This window comes from Chiloscyllium punctatum, chromosome 49, assembly GCF_047496795.1.
Source record: "Chiloscyllium punctatum isolate Juve2018m chromosome 49, sChiPun1.3, whole genome shotgun sequence".
Taxonomy (NCBI): Eukaryota; Metazoa; Chordata; class Chondrichthyes; order Orectolobiformes; family Hemiscylliidae; genus Chiloscyllium; species Chiloscyllium punctatum.
Genome location: NC_092787.1, coordinates 5,380,200 through 5,398,983, shown reverse-complemented (window position 1 = coordinate 5,398,983; position 18,784 = coordinate 5,380,200). Strand labels below are relative to the sequence as shown.

The window sequence follows — 18,784 nt, the reverse complement described above, 5'->3', positions numbered from 1 at the left end:
GGTCGATCTCAACTCACAAACCTGGATCCACCTAGAACAATTCCAGAAGGACATTATGATTGTGGTGATGGCTTTTATAACCCATTAACCAGAGTAATCACTGGTTACGATGGTGAATTTCTTCGTAATGCTGGTATGTTTGTTAAGTTTCTCCAGTGTGCTGTGAAGATTTAAATGATGAACTGGTAGTTTGAACCTTTTCACAGTGAAATTCAAATTATCTTTATTTTAAAATATTTGTTAACACTGGAATTTAACAGTTAATCCTTAATCCTCTGTAATTCTGTTTTTCCCTCTCTGTCTGCAGATGCTGCCTGCCTGAGCTGAGTGTTTTCAGCATTTTCTGTTTTTAATTCTAATTTCCAGTGTCTCCTTTTCTTTTGTGCTAATCTTTCATCTATTATTGGACAAGCGTCAGTCATGTAACTCCCCATGCTATTTCTTTGTTTTTTTTCGCTCAGAGAGTGGTGAGCATGTGAAATTCTCTGCCACAGAAAGTGGTTTAGACCAAAGTATTGAATGTTTTCAAAAAGGAGATACGTATAGTTCTTAGAGCTAAAGGATCAAAGGGTATTTGGCTAAAGCAGGAACACTGTACCGTGTTGGAGGATCAGCCATTAATATATTGAATGGCAGAGCAGGCTGGAAGGGGTGAATGATCTTCACCTGTTCCTATTTTCTATGTTTAAATACATAGACACCTTTTTGTATACATGTTTCTTGCAGTAATAATGAACTTTGAACAATGTGTCAGAACTCTTCAAGTTTGGTGCCATTTTGGCTATTTGACATGAAATAATACTGAAAGGATATTGAATAATGTTTAAGTTAATCTAATAATGCTCTGAATTAAAATAATTTAATTTGTCTAATGAATCCCATTGCCTACGCAGAGAATTTAACAAATCCTTACTGCAAGTTCAGATAGAATTAACAGTCTATGAACTTCAAGAATTAATATTTTTTGGAACTAATAAGATGCATGTTTTTCCTCTGGGATATTTCTGACTGTTCATGAACAGAAGTATCTGCTAGTGCTTCATAAACAATTCATTTTATCTGCACAAAAATTGATTTCACATATATCAAACTGCCTTGAGTTTATTCTCAAATTATAGAAGTTAAATAAATTACGAGGGGTGTGTTACAAAAGATACATGCCAACAGCCTTCCTTCAAGAGAAAAAACAATTGGGAAGCAGTTGGTATCCAATATGCAAAGGAACTGGGTTCCCTTGAGAGAGATAGTGTGGGCCAGAAGGCCAGGGCTGTAGAGGAAGAGTAAATGAACAGCTGCAGACGGGAGGAACTGAGGAAGAAGGCTGGGATGAAAGGGACGTATCAAGAGCTACTTCTGTGTAGACATTGCAGGAAGGGACAGGAAACACCAAGGCTTCTGGCCAGGACTTGAAGCTAGCAAAAGCAGATGGTAGGAAACATTCAGGAAGCTCTACACTCGACTCCAAAGACCAGACAGGTTAGCAAAAAGTACTGCTGTCTCTCTCTTAGGTCTGGGAGTGGTTTTAAAGGATGCACAGGTTCCTCGGCCTTTAACCCACATGCTTGAAAGTTCTCTGTAGAGACTGATGTTTTGTTCACTGATAAACAGGGTGTAAAGCAGTCCCTCCTTTGGCAGTCCTATGTTTAATTTGTTCTTGACAAGGAAAGAGCAGGGTTTTCTGACATTTAGCAGCCTCATCTAAATAGAGGGTTTTTAAAACATTTTTTTCAAATGTAGGATATTAATTTAAGAATGAGTCTACCTTTAAAATACAAGTAAAGTCTGAGGAATATTCCCACTCCATGTTTTTCAGTTAATAGAAATACATGTTCTGAAATAAACATATTAACCCAGAATTTTCTGAAAAAAATATGATGGCATGTGAATGATGCATTCCATTAGGAATGTGCAAATTGGCTGGGGACATGTGATGAGGAAGAGATGTGAATTGCAAATCCTGACAAATAGCTAGACAATTTTCCTTTCTCTGTATTTAATTTCAAGAATCAACATCTTGCTGTTAACCTCCATGTAGGCTTCATAGGACTGTTCCATTTAAAATTGCAATGGAAAATGAAGGTTACTAATCAGTAGTGTTATGGACCAGGCCAGACCCATCAAAACATTTCAAGCAGGTAGTCCAGACCCTAACATTGCTAATTGTTTTCAGCAAGTGTAAAGTGGATATCCAGGTGAGGATCAGCTGATCAAAACCACTTCGTTTCAAACAAAACAGAATTTATTTACAAGATTACTGAATGAAACACAAGGAACAGAAAACAGAATACCGAATAACTTCATGATCGTGTTCCAAATACTTGCAACAATAACCATAAACACCCCTTGACACAAAAGGTAAAATCAAACACAGGTTCTTACAGGCTAGAAGTCAGAGAGACAGAGAGTAGCAGCCTGGACTTGCTTCTTTGGGTCCAGCAGTCTTTTTTCACACTACTGCTAAAAAAGAACCAAACCAGAGAAAAGCTGAACTGGCAGAATTGACCACACCCCTTTCATTGTACAAATTTTTTTTTCAAACTTGAAAGCCTCTGCTTGAGGCAGTATCTGTTAGTTATTATCAAACTGGCCCTAAAACCCTACACCCCAGACTTTTCGGAGTCTGTGTCATTTACGACCTCTCTGGAAAAAAATGCCAAGCTCTGCATAACCTTGTTAAAGGAGCAGCGTCATTGCAATAGCATAAGTACCTTTTAAACAGCTTGACAATTGTTTGCCAGCTAATCAACTTCTTATGCTCAGAAAATGAACAATATGAAATGTACAATTTCATTCCTTCAATTAGTGAATTGGTGTTAGGAGATATTGTCTTTTTCCTTTTGGCCTTTTTTTTCTGTCTTTCAATTCAACTTTTGTTTCCCTCTCTTTAACTTTCTCTGAAATTGATTTGTCATGATCTGTTCACTTTGATTCTGCATCCTTCTCAGATTATCAATCTTAAATCTTGTTGGTTAAAGAGATATACTGTTGTTTCCACCTTTCATGGTTCAAAACATGCTATCACCCTTGACACGCAGTGATCACTTTGTATGTACGTCCAGCAACGATGCACAAATCTGAATGTATAGGAACAATTCTAACCAACGGGCATTACTGTAAGACACTCCATTCCAGCAAATTCTGGGTCATTATCCACAAAAGAAATTCATAGTAGCTGTAAATTCTCATTTAAATACTGAATGTTCCTAAAAGCTTTATGTACTCAAAAGCCATTCTGAGTGTTTAATGTCATTTAGAGGAATTTGTGTGCTAAAGTGTCACAGGTAATACTGCATTTCTAGGAGTAAGTAATGTGTACCTTAAGTGATTTTCACTTGATCTTTTGCCTCTGCATTACTGTTTCTCACAATGTTTGTTCCAAAGGAGCAGATGATAACCATAAGATCATAAGTTATAGGAGCAGAATTAGGTCAGGTGGCCCATCGAGTCTGCTCCGCTATTCAATCATGGCTAAAATGTTTCACAACCTCATTCTCCAGCCTTGTCCCCCTACCTCTTTATTCCCTTACTAATCAAGAACCTATCTATCCTTGTCTTCAATACATTCAACGACTTGGCCTTGATAGCCTTCTGAAGAATGAGTTCCACAGATTCACCACCCTCTAGCTGAAGAAATTTATCTTCATGACCTAAGGTTTCTGCTAACACTGTCACATGAAACAGGAATGACGGGCACCATTCAGATGGGGCTGACTGTAAAATATCAGCTTTCCACTTACATCTCTCTGAAACTCTCAGTACAAACCAGTGTTCAGTCTGGACAAGGACTGACAAAGTTAAATTCTGAAACTCAAACAGAATTCAACCATGGAACTTCATCTTATAGTGTGAAGTAAATTGCTTATACTATCAGGCCACCTTGACTGCTGCCTTATTTCTTTGTTCCAGGAAAGATCCAATTTTGTAAAGGTCTAGATTTGATCTTTTTTATGTTTGGTGCTTTAACATTGTTTGCTTTTAGGACCAGATATCTGTTTTCTCTAAATGAACTAATGGTGAAAATTACATCTGAACACATAAATTACTAATTGGGTGGGGGGGTTCCAGGATTGATTCTTGAGAAAGTTCAGATGTTGTGATGCAGGAGTAGAAATTCAGATCTGCTTGCAAAAGTTGTGCCATCATTGAACATATAGCTCTAAACATTGAAAACATATTATATTCTGCAGCAGATATTAATCATTGCTTTACCATGCTGAGAATATTGGAGAGAAGGTAGGCGCAAGTGTGAAGGGCAAATGCCATTTTACACTCTTACTTCGGCATTAAAGTTAAATAAAATCTGAAGCATTAAAAAGTAAACCTTTAAGTTCTAATATTGGCATATAGTACGATAATGTTTTCTGCCATTGTTAAATCATAAGATGACTTGAACAGAATGTTACCTTGGAAAGTAGAAGCCTATTTAATGCTATCCAACTTCTTAACAGTGTTTTGGGAGAAGAACAGTACGTTATGAACAATTTTAATATTATAAAATTTATAATATTAAATTTTATGACATTGTATGAAATCATACAAAATGATTATTTTCAAAGTCTTGCTATATTAGATGATATATATCTGAGACATTATTTACACAAATGATTGAAAAATACATTAAAATATTGAATATTGTATTCCTTTACAAAAATAAAACAGTAAGGCTGAGATCCTACCAATGATCAAATATCAGCCAAATAACAATTTCCAGTTGATTATAGAGTTGTGTTATGTTGAAAGGAGAAAATGTAGCTGCAGTCTCAAAGAGTAAATTATATAAAAGGTGAGAATATGCAGAGCAATTGTATTTAAGCTTTAATTACCATATGCAAACAATTGCAGTTAAGCTAAATGGTAATTATAGTTAGCTGGTAGCTGGTACGAATAAAACCACAAGGATTAATTGTGCTTTAAAAAGTGATAAAATCTGTTTCTTGAGTTTGACCCAGTGTCACAGGACGAGGGAGAATAAGAGAAAGTAGTTAGTTTCCATGCAGCTGGCAGGAATCAGCCTGGGCATCTGGGATTTAATTTGGTGGCCACACAGCCAGGTAGAGTGTGAAAAGGCTAGTCAAGTGGCTGTTAAGGCCATCGTCACCAATTATGAACAATCAGGGAAGGATTTAAGCCTTGTTCATGACAATAGGCTAGTTCATCTTGTTTCATGGGTTACCACTGAAGAGGTTGCAGCTGCACTGATTCAAATTAGCCATAAAATCCACTGCAATTATCCTACAGGGTTCTGTTGAAGCTGGAATATGTTTATCATGCACTATTAAAAGACAGAACATGGCCACCCTGAGCAGAATAGTGTACCCAACAAAAAGTGCAAGTTAGCAGATGTAATTGATGTAACAAGGAGGCGGTGGTCTGACATGATGCCCATCATAAGTCATAAAATAACAAAGAGTGCATTATTGGAACCTTCCCTGATTGAACATGCAAAAAATACAAATGTTTGGGTCTGAGCGATTGAGTCAATTTAAATGTAATTGCAGCTTGCTGCAGTCTGAACTTTACTGGCAAAGTTCCATTTTCATCTGACAAATTACAAGGAAATGTCTGTCTGTACTTGCAGATGATGATGAGCATGAATGGATAGTCCGGACCTGTCGGAAGGGTTGGGATCAGATAACGGGATACAAGCCTGAACTGCACCAGCAACAACTACCCAGATACTCTTCATGATTGAGGGTGAACATATGGTACCCATGATAATGCCTCACTGTATCCTCATTCCTTTGGTGTTCTACAACAAATGCTAAAGATGTTGTTTAATTTAAATACTTCTCATATTTTATCTTCTACTTTAGAATAATAAATTGATTCAACAATTCACTTTATAAAATTAAATTTCATTTCATTGGAGAGTCTAGTAAAATATTAACTGCAGTCTTTCCTGAGTCTCTAGGATTATGTAAGACATGATCCATAAAATTACAATTTAACAGTTTTTTCTTTTGATAACTATTAAACACAATTTTGATAATGACAGACATATTCAAGAAGTAAATTGAACAGTGGTTACGCTGATGTGTATATAGGTGTACTTGATATTTGTTATATAAATTTGTTCTGCTAAAGTTGCGGTTGATCCCCAATCTGGTTAGCCTAAAGTAAATTATCACTATTGTACTGATTTACAGGATTACCAATTTAAGCCAAATCCAGAGCCCAAATGAGATCCTCTGAGATTCATGATTATTGATTGTAATTTTGGTTTGCATTATTTTCTTTGAATGCTGTTAATATTTTCCTGGCAATAGTTAAGGATAGCTGCTCCATTTTATAGATATGATTGTGAGGTGGAAATATTGTGCTTCAGTGGTCACATACACCTACACAACTGTTCACCAGTAAAAAGTAATTAATTGCAATTGTGGTGGAATTGAAATGATATATTACTTTGAAATGATATATTCTACATAACCTCTATGTAAAGCAGATATACATTTATATTTTGCTACACTTGCTCAACCAATTAATTTATCAATTTTAACTAATTAACATAACAGCTTTGACAAATCAGAGCTGATAGTCATTCACGACTGTTTATTGGGTACATGAGCCTTTTCTCAGTCATGTGTGTTCCAACAAAAGGTTATCAAACTACTTGTCCAAGAAACATAATGACTCGTATTACATCCTTTGTCAGCCCTGAATTTCGTAGAAGAGTGCAGCTGGACTAAATTATTTATATTATAAACCTGTTAGTGCTCCATGTCTGTCACAAAATTGGAAGGAGATTCATAAGTTGATTCTTAGGGAGGAAATCAATTCTAGTTCATTTTGGATTTAAAAATAATAAATGTTTCTGGCGTCAGTGCATGAATGTAGTATCTCATTCTGTGGTCGGGAGGGTGGGAAATCAGCCACATCCTATGCTGCACTGGCCAATAGTGTACGGAGCTGTAACAGGGGAGGTGATCTCAGAGGACCATGCATGGGTACTGGTAACAGAACAATACAATCTCGTGTACCAGGATCAGCAGAATTGTTCCTCATGGACCTGAAGAAATGAAAGGGAAAAAGATTCAACTGCTTTCATGACTACTGATTGGGCTGTTACATGCCAAAGAACACTGAGTGGAACAAGTGTGGTGCTGGCCTCCCCACTGACCTACCCACACAATATTGGGATCTGAGAATGAGTCTAGAAGCCTCACTTAATTTTTTTTAAAGTGTTAGCCAATTATTTTATTTCTCAGTGTGAATGACAAAAGACAATATGTCCATGTGAGCTGGAATTGCAGTACTGGAATGCAATTGGCCCCAGTGCCTCTAGGCTATGGGAGGTAGTTGCAGAGGGGAGGAAAACTCAAAAAGTTTCTTGCTAACTATTGACCACTTCTGGAAAACCTACGTGTTTTCATAATGCGTAACCACAGTACTTGGAAAAGTATGAGGTCTACCACAGCTGCATAGTCCAATCATTATGCAGGCTGACATGTGGAGAATGTCCAAATAAGCAAGGTGTCAGAGCGGACAGTATTTTAATCTTCTAGTTTCAATCCACAGTAATTAATGACTTGAAATTTCAATGTCTTTTCCTGCTCCCCATAAGATTGAAACTTCATACACTAGAAAGGACTTTTAGTTAAAAAAAAAATCAGTGCAGTGAGACAAATGCAAACATCTAGGGACTACATAACAGGTTTCGTCCACAAGTATGTCTCAAAAATGCAGAGAAAAGCTATTATTCTAAGAGACTTACACTCCTGAAACTCTTCATTGTTTGATGTAAAAGAAAACATTTTTGGGGATATGAGTCATTATAAATCTGGACATAAAACAGTTTTTATTAGGACCAATAACATTTATCAAAATGGTGGTTAGGAACACATAACTCAGTGCAATACTGGACCAATTTAAATTACCTCCTCAAATAATTTTATGAACAAGGCTCTGTTGTTAGAGGATTTTTGATGTTAGTAATTGTGCATTGTGTAAACAAAACAAAGGGTACTGTTTGTTCCAATGGTGAAATTGTTTCCTGTAATATAGTAGAGCTTTAAATCACAGTCCCAGCAATCAGTTCCTCAGGTTTGAAGTCTCTTAATTCCTTTATTTTCTGAGGAGTAGAAGAAGAATAAGTTCTATACAAGCTCTTTTTAAATACTCTGAGGCTATGTCAATCACATTGATGATTTGGATCTGAATGATCTTAGTGGAAGCTCTCCTAAGGTTTCTAAGTCTGGTTGCCTTGGTATAGCTCATACACTGCATGGCATTAAATTCTCAGTCAATGTGTGTAGAGCTTTTTTCCCTTCAATTGCACAAAGCATGAGAAGATTACCATTATTCAGTTGTAGCAGTCTGATGCCAATCAGCAATCAGCCAGACCAATTCCATTCATATAAAGAGGTGTGTATTTTAATGAAACCGTTAGTGACAGTAAATAAATATAAAATGCTGGAAATATACAAATTAGCCAAGGAAGTGGGTGTGAAGTGACGGCAATGGAAGAAAATCATTCATTGAACAGGTGTATGGTGACAAAGCTGAATTGTTTACAATAAAAAAAAGTTCAATGTCAAACAATGGAAATGCAGAGGGTATCTTCAAATATCGCAAGGGTAAGATGAGAAGGAATGGGATCAAAGGAAGGGGGAAGAGGATTTAAAAGTAATTATCTAATGACACAAGTGTGGGAATAGGAGCAAAAGTAACCTTATAACAGCAGATAAAAGGAACAAACACTCCAGATAGAGTCATAAGATGTATAGCATGGAAACATACTCTCCGGTCCAACTTGTCCATGCCAACCAGGTATCCCAAGCCAATCTAGTCCCACCTGCCAGCAACCGCCCCATGTCCCTCTAAACCCTTACTATTCATATTCCCATCCAGATGCCTTTTAGATGTTGCAATCGTACTAGCCTCCACCACTTCCTCTGGCAGCCCATTCCACTCACACACCACCCTCTGCATGAAAAAGTTGCCCCTTAGGTCTCTTTTATATCTTTCCCCTCTCACCCTAAACTTATGCCCTCTAGTTCTGAACTCCCCCACCTCAGGTAAAACACCTTGTCTATTTACCCTATCCATGCCCCTCATGATTTTATTAATCTCTATAAGGTCACCCCTCAGCCTCCAACGTTCCAGGGAAAACAGCCCCAGCGTATTCAACCTCTCCCTATAGCTCAAATTCTCCAACCTTGGCAGCATCCTCGTAAGTCTTTTCTGAATTCTTTCAAGGTTCACAATATCCTTCCGATAGGAAGGAGACCAGAATTGCATGTACTATTCCAAAAGCGGCCTAACCAATGTCCTGTACAACCACAACATGACCTCCTAACTCTTGTGCTCAATACCAATACTCTGACCAATAAAGGAAAGCATACCAAACACCTTCTTCACTATCCTGTCTACCTGCAACTCTACCTTTAAGGAGCTGTGAACCTGCACTCCAAGGTCTCTTTGTTAAGCAACACTCCCTAGGACCTTACCATTAAGTGTATAAGTCCTGTTAAGATTTACTTTCCAAAAATCCAGCACCTCGCATTTATCTAAATTAAACTCCATCTGCCACTCCACAGCCCATTGACCCATCTGATCAAGATCCCATTGTAATCCGAGGTAACCTTCTTTGTCCATTGCACCCCCGATTTTGGTGTCATCTGCAAACTTACTAACTATACCTTTTATGCTCACATCCAAATAATTTATATAAATGACAAAAAGTAGTGAACCCAGCACTGATCCTTGTGGCACTCCATTGGTCACAGGCCTCCAGTCTGAAAAACAACCTCCACCACCACCCTGTTTCTTCTACCTTGGAGCTAGCTCTGTATCCAAATTGCTAGTATTCCACATGATCTCACCTTGCTAACCAGTCTCCCATGGGGAACCTTGCCGAACACCTTACTGAAGTCCATACAGATCACGTCTTCTGCACTGCCCTCATCAATCCTCCTTGTTACTTCTTCAAAAAACTCAATCAAGCTTGTGAGGCATGATTTCCTAAACACAAAGCCACGTTGACTATCCCTAATCAGACCTCGCCTTTCCAAATGCATGTACATCCTGTCCCTCAGGATACCCTCCATCAACTTGCCCACCACTGACGTCAGGCTCACTGGTCTGTAGTGACTATAGTATAGTCACACAAAGGCAGTCTTGCTGATCTTTGAGGGGCCCAATACTCTCCCTAGTTACCCTTTTGTCCTTACTGTAATTGTAAAAGCCCTTTGGATTCTCTTTAACTCTATTTGGCAAAGCTATCTCATGTCTTTTTTTTGCCCTCCTGATTTCCCTCTTCAGTGTACACCTACTGCCTTTATACTCTTCTAACGATTCACTTGATTGATCCTGTCTATACCTGACATATGCTTCCTTTTTCATAACCAAACACTCAATTTCTTTAGTCATCCAGCATTCTCTGTACCTACTAGCCTTTCCTTTCACCCTAACAGGAATATACTGTCTCTGGACTCTCGTTATCTCGTTTCTGAAGGCTTCCCATTTTCCAGCCGTCCCTTCACCTGCAAACACCTACCCCTAATCAGCTTTCGAAAGTTCTTGCCTAATACCGTCAAAATTAGCCTTTCTCCAATTTAGAACTTCAACTTTTAGATCTGGACTATCCCTTTCCATCACTATTTTAAAACTAATAGAATTATGGTTGCTGGGCCCAAAGTGCTCCCCCACTGATGCTTCAGTCATCTGCCCTGCCTTATTTCTCAAGAGTAGGTAAAATTTTGCACCTTTTCTAGTAGGTACATCCACATACTGAATCAGAAAATTTTCTTGTACATGCTTAACAAATTCCTCTCCATCTAAACCATTAACACTATGGTAGTTCCAGTCTATATTTGAAAAGTTAAAATCCCCTACCATAACCACCCTATTATTCTTACAAATAACTGAGATCCCCTTACAAATGAAGAGAAGAATATAAAAAGTATAAAAAAAACTTTCAAATCTGAAGCAGGAGCAATGAAAAATAAATGCATTAATTTCCAACTTCAAAATCAGAGTTGTTACCCAGCAAATGAAACTTATTGATTGCTGCCCTGGACGTCCATGATGACCATCATTCCCCAATATCTAATGACACTCCATGGGCGTCAAAGAGACAAATTGAGTGAGGTGAAGGTGACTGGAGGAGCTGTAGAGGTGGTGCAGGAACAGGATAGGTGATGAGGTAAGCTGACAGAGTAGGAAACGCAGAGGGCAGGAAGGTTATTCAGAGTGGTAATAAAAAGAAGGTAGATAAGATAGACAAATCTCTAGGATCTTATGTAGTATCTAAAGGTGGAAAGAAACATGCACATGGCGATTGTCCACAACCACCTGATGAAGGAGCAGTCCTCCAAAAGCTACTGCTTCCAAATAAACCTGTTGGACTATAACCTGGTGTTGGATCATTTGAGAAAGTTACACACAGCTTCTGTTTTGAATAACATTTGTAACGTAGCAAAATGTGCTATGGTGTTTCATAGTCATAGAGATGTACAGTATAGAAACAGACCCTTCAGTCCAACTCATCTATGACGACCAGATATCCTAAATTAATCCAGTCCCATTTGCCAGCACTTGGCCATCTCCCTGAAAACTCTTTCCATTCATATACCCATCCAGATGCCTTTTAAATGTTGTACTTGAACCAGCCTCCACCACTTAACGCTGGCAGTTCATTCCATACATACACCATGCTCTGTTTGACAAAGTTGTCCCTTAGGTCCCTTTTAAATCTTTCTTCTCTCACCCTAAACCTATGGCCTCTAGTTCTAGACTCCCCCATCCCAAAGAAAAGATCTTGTCTGTTTACCCTATCAATGCCTCTCATGATTTCATAAATCTCTATAAGGTGACCCTTCAGCCTCCAACGCCCCAGGGTAAACAGCCCCAGCCTATTCAACTTCTCCCTACAGTTCAAACCCTCAAACATCCTTGTAAATCTTTTCTGAACCCTTTCAAGTTTCACAACATCCTTCCTATAGCAAGGAGACAAAAATTGCACATAATATTCCAAAAGTGGCCAAACCAATGTCCTGTACAGCCACAGCATGACCTCTCAACTCCTATACTCAATGTTCTGACTAATAAAGGATAGCATACCAAACACCTCATTCACTATCCACTTTAGATTATTAGCAGAACTTACAATGCACAGAGTTGCAGGTAACTCGTGATTAGTAATTGGTTTGAAAATAAGACAAAGAGATATGATAAGTGTGTCCCACCATCTACAAGACACAAATCAGGAGTATGAGAATAGTTGCCACTTACCTGGACAAGAACAACTCAAGAAACTTTACATCATCCATTGACATCACATCCACAAGCATCCACTCCCTCTGACATTAGATAGCAGCAGTGTGTACCATCTACAAGATGCACTGCAGAATTTTGCACAAGTTCCTCAGATAGCACCTTACAAACCTAAGACTTTTTCTATCTAGAAACACAAGGGCAGCAGATACATGGAAATACCACCATCTGCACGTTCCCTCCAAGTAACTCACCATCCTGGCCTGGAAATATATTGGTGTTCCTGCACTGTCTTTGGGTCAACATCCTAGAATTTCATCAATAATGGCATTGTGGGTGTAGCTATACCACATGGACTGCAGCGGTTCAAGAAGGCAGCTCAGTCCCATCTTCTCAATGGCAACTAGGAATGGGGAGTAAATGCTGGCCAGCCAGCGATGCCCACATCTGGGGTCTTTTTTTTTAAAATGCCATGACATAATTGTTGCATCATACACTAATCACACAGAAAAAACCAAGTTGATAATCCAGTAAGCTATTTTGCTCCTCTTCTTTGTATATTACCACTGCAATATTTGTTGTTAAACAAATTGTGTATTCTTTACCAAACTTTGGAAAGTGACTATGCTTTATATAACAAAGTATTTTTTTCAGGTTGCTGCTGAGCCTGTGGCACCACCAACAGCCAAACACTAAAGGTGCACAATATCTTCTAGTGAAGTTGTGAAATCTAACTTGTAACATGACCTAACTGGAGTTCACAGCACTGAAACCACCAATTAGAGAGAATCTTTCATAAAGCAGTTCTGTGTTTTAGAGCATAAAAAACATAAAGCCTTTTGTTTGATTATTTTTCACATAGTCACCAACAGTATTTGTGCTATCGTGACTATATGTTTATCTCCACAGTTACGCACTTTATCAATCATTGGAGTTCTACAAGTTAGTGGCCCTACTGACATTATCAACATTATCTGATTGTTTTCCTCGTTGGTAGGAGTTAACAGAGTGAGGGCATGGTGCAAAACTTCACAATTACTCAGCTAATTCCATAATCAAAAGGAATCCATTTCAGTGTCCAATCAGCATTAATAATGTGTGGATTTATTGTGTTTCTCCATGTGATAAATTTTTCCCACCTCAACCTTAGCACTGAGATTCCAAACACAGATTGGACACTTTTCGATAAGCAGAAGCGCTAAAACAGAGAAACAATCACTCTTGGTCTGGGCTGACCTCATACTTCTCCAGTTTATTCAGGGAGATTGATGTAGACCTAACTTCTCAAGTCAAAAACCTTTGGAGAAGTAAAATAAACTTAGATTAGTAGAGGTGTAAATTTGTCAAAGTGGCAGCACTTTTATTGCATTTAATCACACATAATACATTAACAATGCACAGTAAAAGTCTAAATGTTACAAAAACTGAAAATTTTAAAAGTGCTTACAGAAGTTTATATTTTACAATAAATACTTGATTAACAGTGTCTTGACATTTTAAAAGTAGCATCCATTTTGTAATGGTAATTGTTGTAAGCCAAGACATGTTGAATCATTACATGCGAAAACAAACAATTTACATTTGGATTAAAAACGCTTTAAACATCTATGTACAAGAACACATATGACAAGACATGATTTAGGCTTCAGCAAGATCTGTGATCTAGAGTAAAACCTCTTTTTTCAGATTACAAAGTTGTTCATACGATGACAGTATGCTTGGAAAGAAGTAAACAATTTATTTTTCATCATAACAAAATAACGTGGTCATTGTGCTTCATTGCTCTAGCCTGGATGGTTCTTGTAAACCTTTACATTTTCATTCAGCATGGAATAAACAATAAACGTGCCTGTATGAGGTAAGATGATTCAGCCAATGTTCTATGGTTAAATTGCTGATACATTACTAGCTGGAATTGTTTCTGAATCCCTTTGTGCTATAAATGATGAGATCTACACAACTTGATTTCCTTTATGGTAAAATGTGTAAAATTCTGACAAAGTATTTAGCTAGTTCCACAGCTTATTGTTTCCTCATCACTCCAACCAGCCAGACAGGCATAACAGTGACCTGTCTGCATCCTCTATTAGTCACTGCTGCAAGTTAAAATATAGGATGACTACAACTCCAAGTATATCAGATAAAGTGGAACCTCTGGCACTACAAGTGGATATGTGAACCGTTAGTAACCAAACAAGTCTTCTCAATGAAGAACAGCAAACTGTATCTTTCTTTATTAGAGGTACTTTTTAAAGTAACCTGTTCAGACGTGTTACTACACACCTCTATAGCAAGAGTGACAAACCCAGATCTTCCCGCTCAGTGGAAGGGATCAATGTGCAACAAAAGCCCATCTTTCCCTACTCTATACGTGCTAGGAATGGATCAGCTACTGGTCAGAATGTGGGAGTGAGATCTTACACTAGAATGCGAGACACATTCTGGCCTGGTTTAAGTTCAGAAATTAAGCACTCAGTTTGATTTTTTTTAAGCACCAAGGTGACTCAAGTCCTCAATCTGAAGACTAGGTAAATATAACACTATACATTCCTTCTGATTTTAATTAACAGTGGTCACTCATTTCAACCTACTGGCCCACTTTTAATTCTAAACAGGTTTGTAAAATGAGTAAATGGTATAATTTGAGGTCCTCCTGCAGGAGATGTTTTACTTAGGAATTTAAATGCTGACATCAGCATAAATAATCCACTGAAAGGGATATCCTGAAAAGAGCGAGAGAGACTCTGCTATACCGCGTAGTTACACTGAAGTTAACTAAATCCAATTTGTGCACGCTTATCTTAAGTAGAATGATACCCTCTTTTTGTTGAGAAATAAAATAAGTTTTTGAAATTTTAAAAATGTAAATCTCATCTTTTCATTCACTGGTTCATATTCTTGTTACTTTTACTCTTATATTACTAGCAAACAGGTCCCAAGATCTGGCAAGCTCTGGCTACATTAGTGCAGAGCCACAGTAAGCTGCATCTAGAAACAAATGAGATTGATTACCCATGTGAACCTAGAAGGAGAATATTGATAAATTAGGCAAGAACTATTTATGTGAACTAAAATTGGCAATAAATATTCAGTTTTGATCTCTGGCCATTTCTCTTGTATTTATCATATGCTTCACAGAGAGTTGGCAAGCAATATTAATTTGTTTCTGGCATCAGAGAAAAGTATCACTTATTTAAATGTTTCAATTTTCAACCGATTCAGTCCCATTTCTTTACTCCTCTCTTGAAAGCCCTGACACTTAATGGGGTATGGTTCAATCACCCAAGTGATGAATTTTAATTTGTGACTCTAGAAAGAATGTCTGAGCACAGGCTATTTGATATTGCAAGTATTCTGTCCACTCTTGCACACTTGCCCAGCACAGGTCACAACATAGCAGCAGAGAGCAGAATCTTTCACAAATATATCCCCTCCCTCACTTTGATCAATTGAGAAAATCACAGAGGCCCTTCTGTTACTATGGCTGAGATCACCAAATCAGTGCAGCTCGGGATCAAACATAAATGCCTTTGGTCTGTTTATCCCAGTATCAAAATTAATAAACTGCACTGGAAGGTCAGCCTCACCAAGTGTTTTAATTATTCCCATTAAGCCAACAATCCCATTTACAAAGACAACCCAGTTTGACCCATATGATAGTTTTATAATGATCACATTGGACATTCTGCATCATATTCCTTCAAACATTATTTGAACAAATGAAGACAGCTAATGTAGGCTTCCTTTTCCTCTGAGACATCATTTATTCATGTCACATGAAAAGAACATTTTGTACAACAAATTCCAGCCAGTGATTGTAGCTGAACTGGTCTGGGACACAATCAAATGCAATATGTTTTGTTCAAATGCAATATGATGGATAAGGAAGATTAGTTTTTGCTGAGTTTCTATTTCAAACATTAAGTAACCCAAATTTCAACTGAGCTGAACTGGACATTATTGGTTGTAACTAGACTTTAATTATTGGTATGAATTTGTAGCTTACTAAGATTAAGCCATAGTAAACCACTGAGAGCCATGACTCTGTGCAACTCATGAACCCAAAAGCTGGGCCTATTCTCTGATAGTTACCTATTTTTCTGAGCTAACAAGCCCCATTGTTTATCTTGTTTAAAACACAGACATATTTTAACAGCTTACTAAAATTCATTTTGAAAACTGAAGTCAACAAAATTATATTACTGTGTGAGGTATTCAAAGTGGCACCATACTGTTGCTGCAGGGTAATGTGTTCTCCATGCAGTGAGTAAACTCACTGTTGATATGGACTGGCTGATCTGTAAGAGGTACAACAACGGAAAGGGGTGGGGAAGTTTTCATTTGCAAATCATTTTGAAAAAAATCACCCAAAATAGAGCCCCAAAGCTATGAACTTTTTAACATGGACTGGAGTACTTTGTCCATGACTTGAGTTGAAGCAATGCCAGTTATTATTTTGCAAGTGATTTTGGGATCTGAAAAATACCAATCCAAGAAATGCAGTACCAGTGAACCATCCACATTGAGTGATGTTAGACCGAGATGTTTAAAGATGACCAGTTGTTGCTAATATTGGGAGGCATGAGCTACAATGCAGAATGCCTCTTCATACTGTTTTGTCAATAAAGAAAAATGAAGTGAAACAAAGTTCAAAGTCATTTCACCTCAGGCCAAATGTTACTAACACAATGTAGAGGTGATTGGTCAAAGTGGCTGCTTTAACCACCTCTGGTGTAGAAAAGACATTAATACTGTCACTAGAAACAAAATGGCAAAAACATTGTTTTATCATTGAGGTCGGTCCTTATCCTGACAAAATCAAAAGGTCCAGCCTTCGGATTAGTGAAATGGTCTTTAGACAATGAACAAAGAGCAAAATACTATAGATGCTGGAAAAAAGTCTGGCAAAGGGTCCACGTCTAAAAGGTTAATTTGTCTGTTGTCTGCAGAGGTCCAGTTGGCTGAGAGTATTTCCAGCATCTTGTTTCCTTATATAATGAATTGAATTTAGTACAGTTAGAAAACCAAGCCATGTGAACAGGATGTAGATAGGTCGTCGCATCTTAGTACATGACTTAGAAATTACACAAGTGGGATTTATGAATTAAATTTTTGCTTGTCACACGATCCATGAATGCCATCTGTTCTTCAAAGACTTTTCAGTGGAGGGATCAACGGCTGATTGGCAATTGTGGCAGAGCCAAAGCTTGGTGTGGAATAGACTGTGTTGTCAATACTGAAAATGGATGGCCTAAAAACAAGAGGAGAGCAAATATAGCAATACATTTGAATATAGCACATTAGCACTGCAAAGAATTTACATGGTAAAAGTATGATATCATTGATACAGGGACAAGATAATGACAGTTAATGATTTTAAAAGATGAGAGACTAGTTCATGAAAGATTAATGTTGGTAGTCATAGGAATTTGTGTGTCCTCGTACATGAAGCACAAAATTAATATATATGTACAAAAAGCAATTATGTAGAAAATTGGTATTTCAGCTTTTATTCCAAGGACACTGGCATATAAGACAAAACAGCTCTTGCTGCAATTATGCAGTACTTCAGTAAGTCCATTTCAGGATAATTGTATACACGTTGATCACCTCACACAAGGAAGTATATACTTGCATTAGAGTGAATGCAAAGTAAAGTAAATTGATTTTATGGAATGAAAGGGCTGTGCTATGAAATGCAGAAAATTCAGAGGGTCCAGGCAGGCTTATACACTCAATGGTAAGGCCCTGGGGAGTGCTGCTGAACAAAGAGACCTTGGAATGCAGGTTCATAGTTCCTTAAAAGTGGAGTCACAGGTAGTTAGGATAGTGAAGAAGGCATTTGGTATGCTTTCCTTTATTGGTCAGTGCATTGGGTATAGGAGTTGGGAGGTCATGTTGAGGCTGTATGGGACATGAGGCCACTTTTGGAATACTGCACTCAATTCTGGTCTCCCTGCTATAGAAAGGATGTTGCGAAACTTGAAAGAGTTCAGAAAACATTTTTAAGGATATTGCCAGGATTGGAGGGATTGAGCCATAGGGAGAGGCCGATTAGGCTGGAGCTACTTTCCTGGGAGTGTCGAAAGCTGACGGGTGACCTTATAGAAGTTTATAAAATCTTGAGGAGTGAATAGCCAAGGTCTGCATTTATGGAATGAGTTACCAGAGGAAGTGGTGGAAGCAGGTATAATTGCAGCATTTAAAAGGCATCTGGATGTGTACATGAATAGGAAGGGTCTAGAGAGATATGGGCCAAATACTGGCAAATGGGATTAGATTAATTAAGGATATCTGGTTGGCATTATCGAGTTGGACCGAAAGATCTGATTCAATGCTGTACAGCTCTATGACTCTATGACTTGACAGGATAGGTGCTGAGAAGCCATTTCACTGAGTGAGAAGTTAGAATGAGGGATTACAACCACAAAGTAAGGTGTCATCCATTTGCACTGAGATGCATGTCAAATATTAATGAACATGTAAACTGAGTGATCACTAAGGTTCCCATTCTGATTCACTACTAACCTGCTAGACATTAAGTTGAAAATCTGGGTCAAACCTTGTA

General features: G+C 37.9%; 2 protein-coding genes across 3 annotated transcripts in view; one reads left to right on the top strand and one right to left on the bottom strand.

The window, feature by feature from the left end:
- morn5 (MORN repeat containing 5) overlaps positions 1-12,415 on the top strand; it is a 29,920-nt gene extending 17,505 nt beyond the window's left edge. Inside the window, exons 4-5 of the mRNA XM_072566419.1 lie at positions 2-133; positions 5,579-12,415. Coding sequence (XP_072422520.1) covers positions 2-133; positions 5,579-5,688 — 242 coding nt within the window. The 3' untranslated portion in view covers positions 5,689-12,415. The remainder of the gene's footprint in view (position 1; positions 134-5,578) is intronic.
- Positions 12,416-13,580: 1,165 nt separating this feature from the next.
- Positions 13,581-18,784, bottom strand: part of lhx6a (LIM homeobox 6a) — a 63,489-nt gene continuing 58,285 nt past the window's right edge. For both annotated transcript variants that reach the window (XM_072566116.1, XM_072566117.1), the window contains one exon: positions 13,581-17,467. In XM_072566116.1, the coding sequence (XP_072422217.1) occupies positions 17,388-17,467 (80 nt within the window). In that variant the 3' untranslated portion in view covers positions 13,581-17,387. The remainder of the gene's footprint in view (positions 17,468-18,784) is intronic.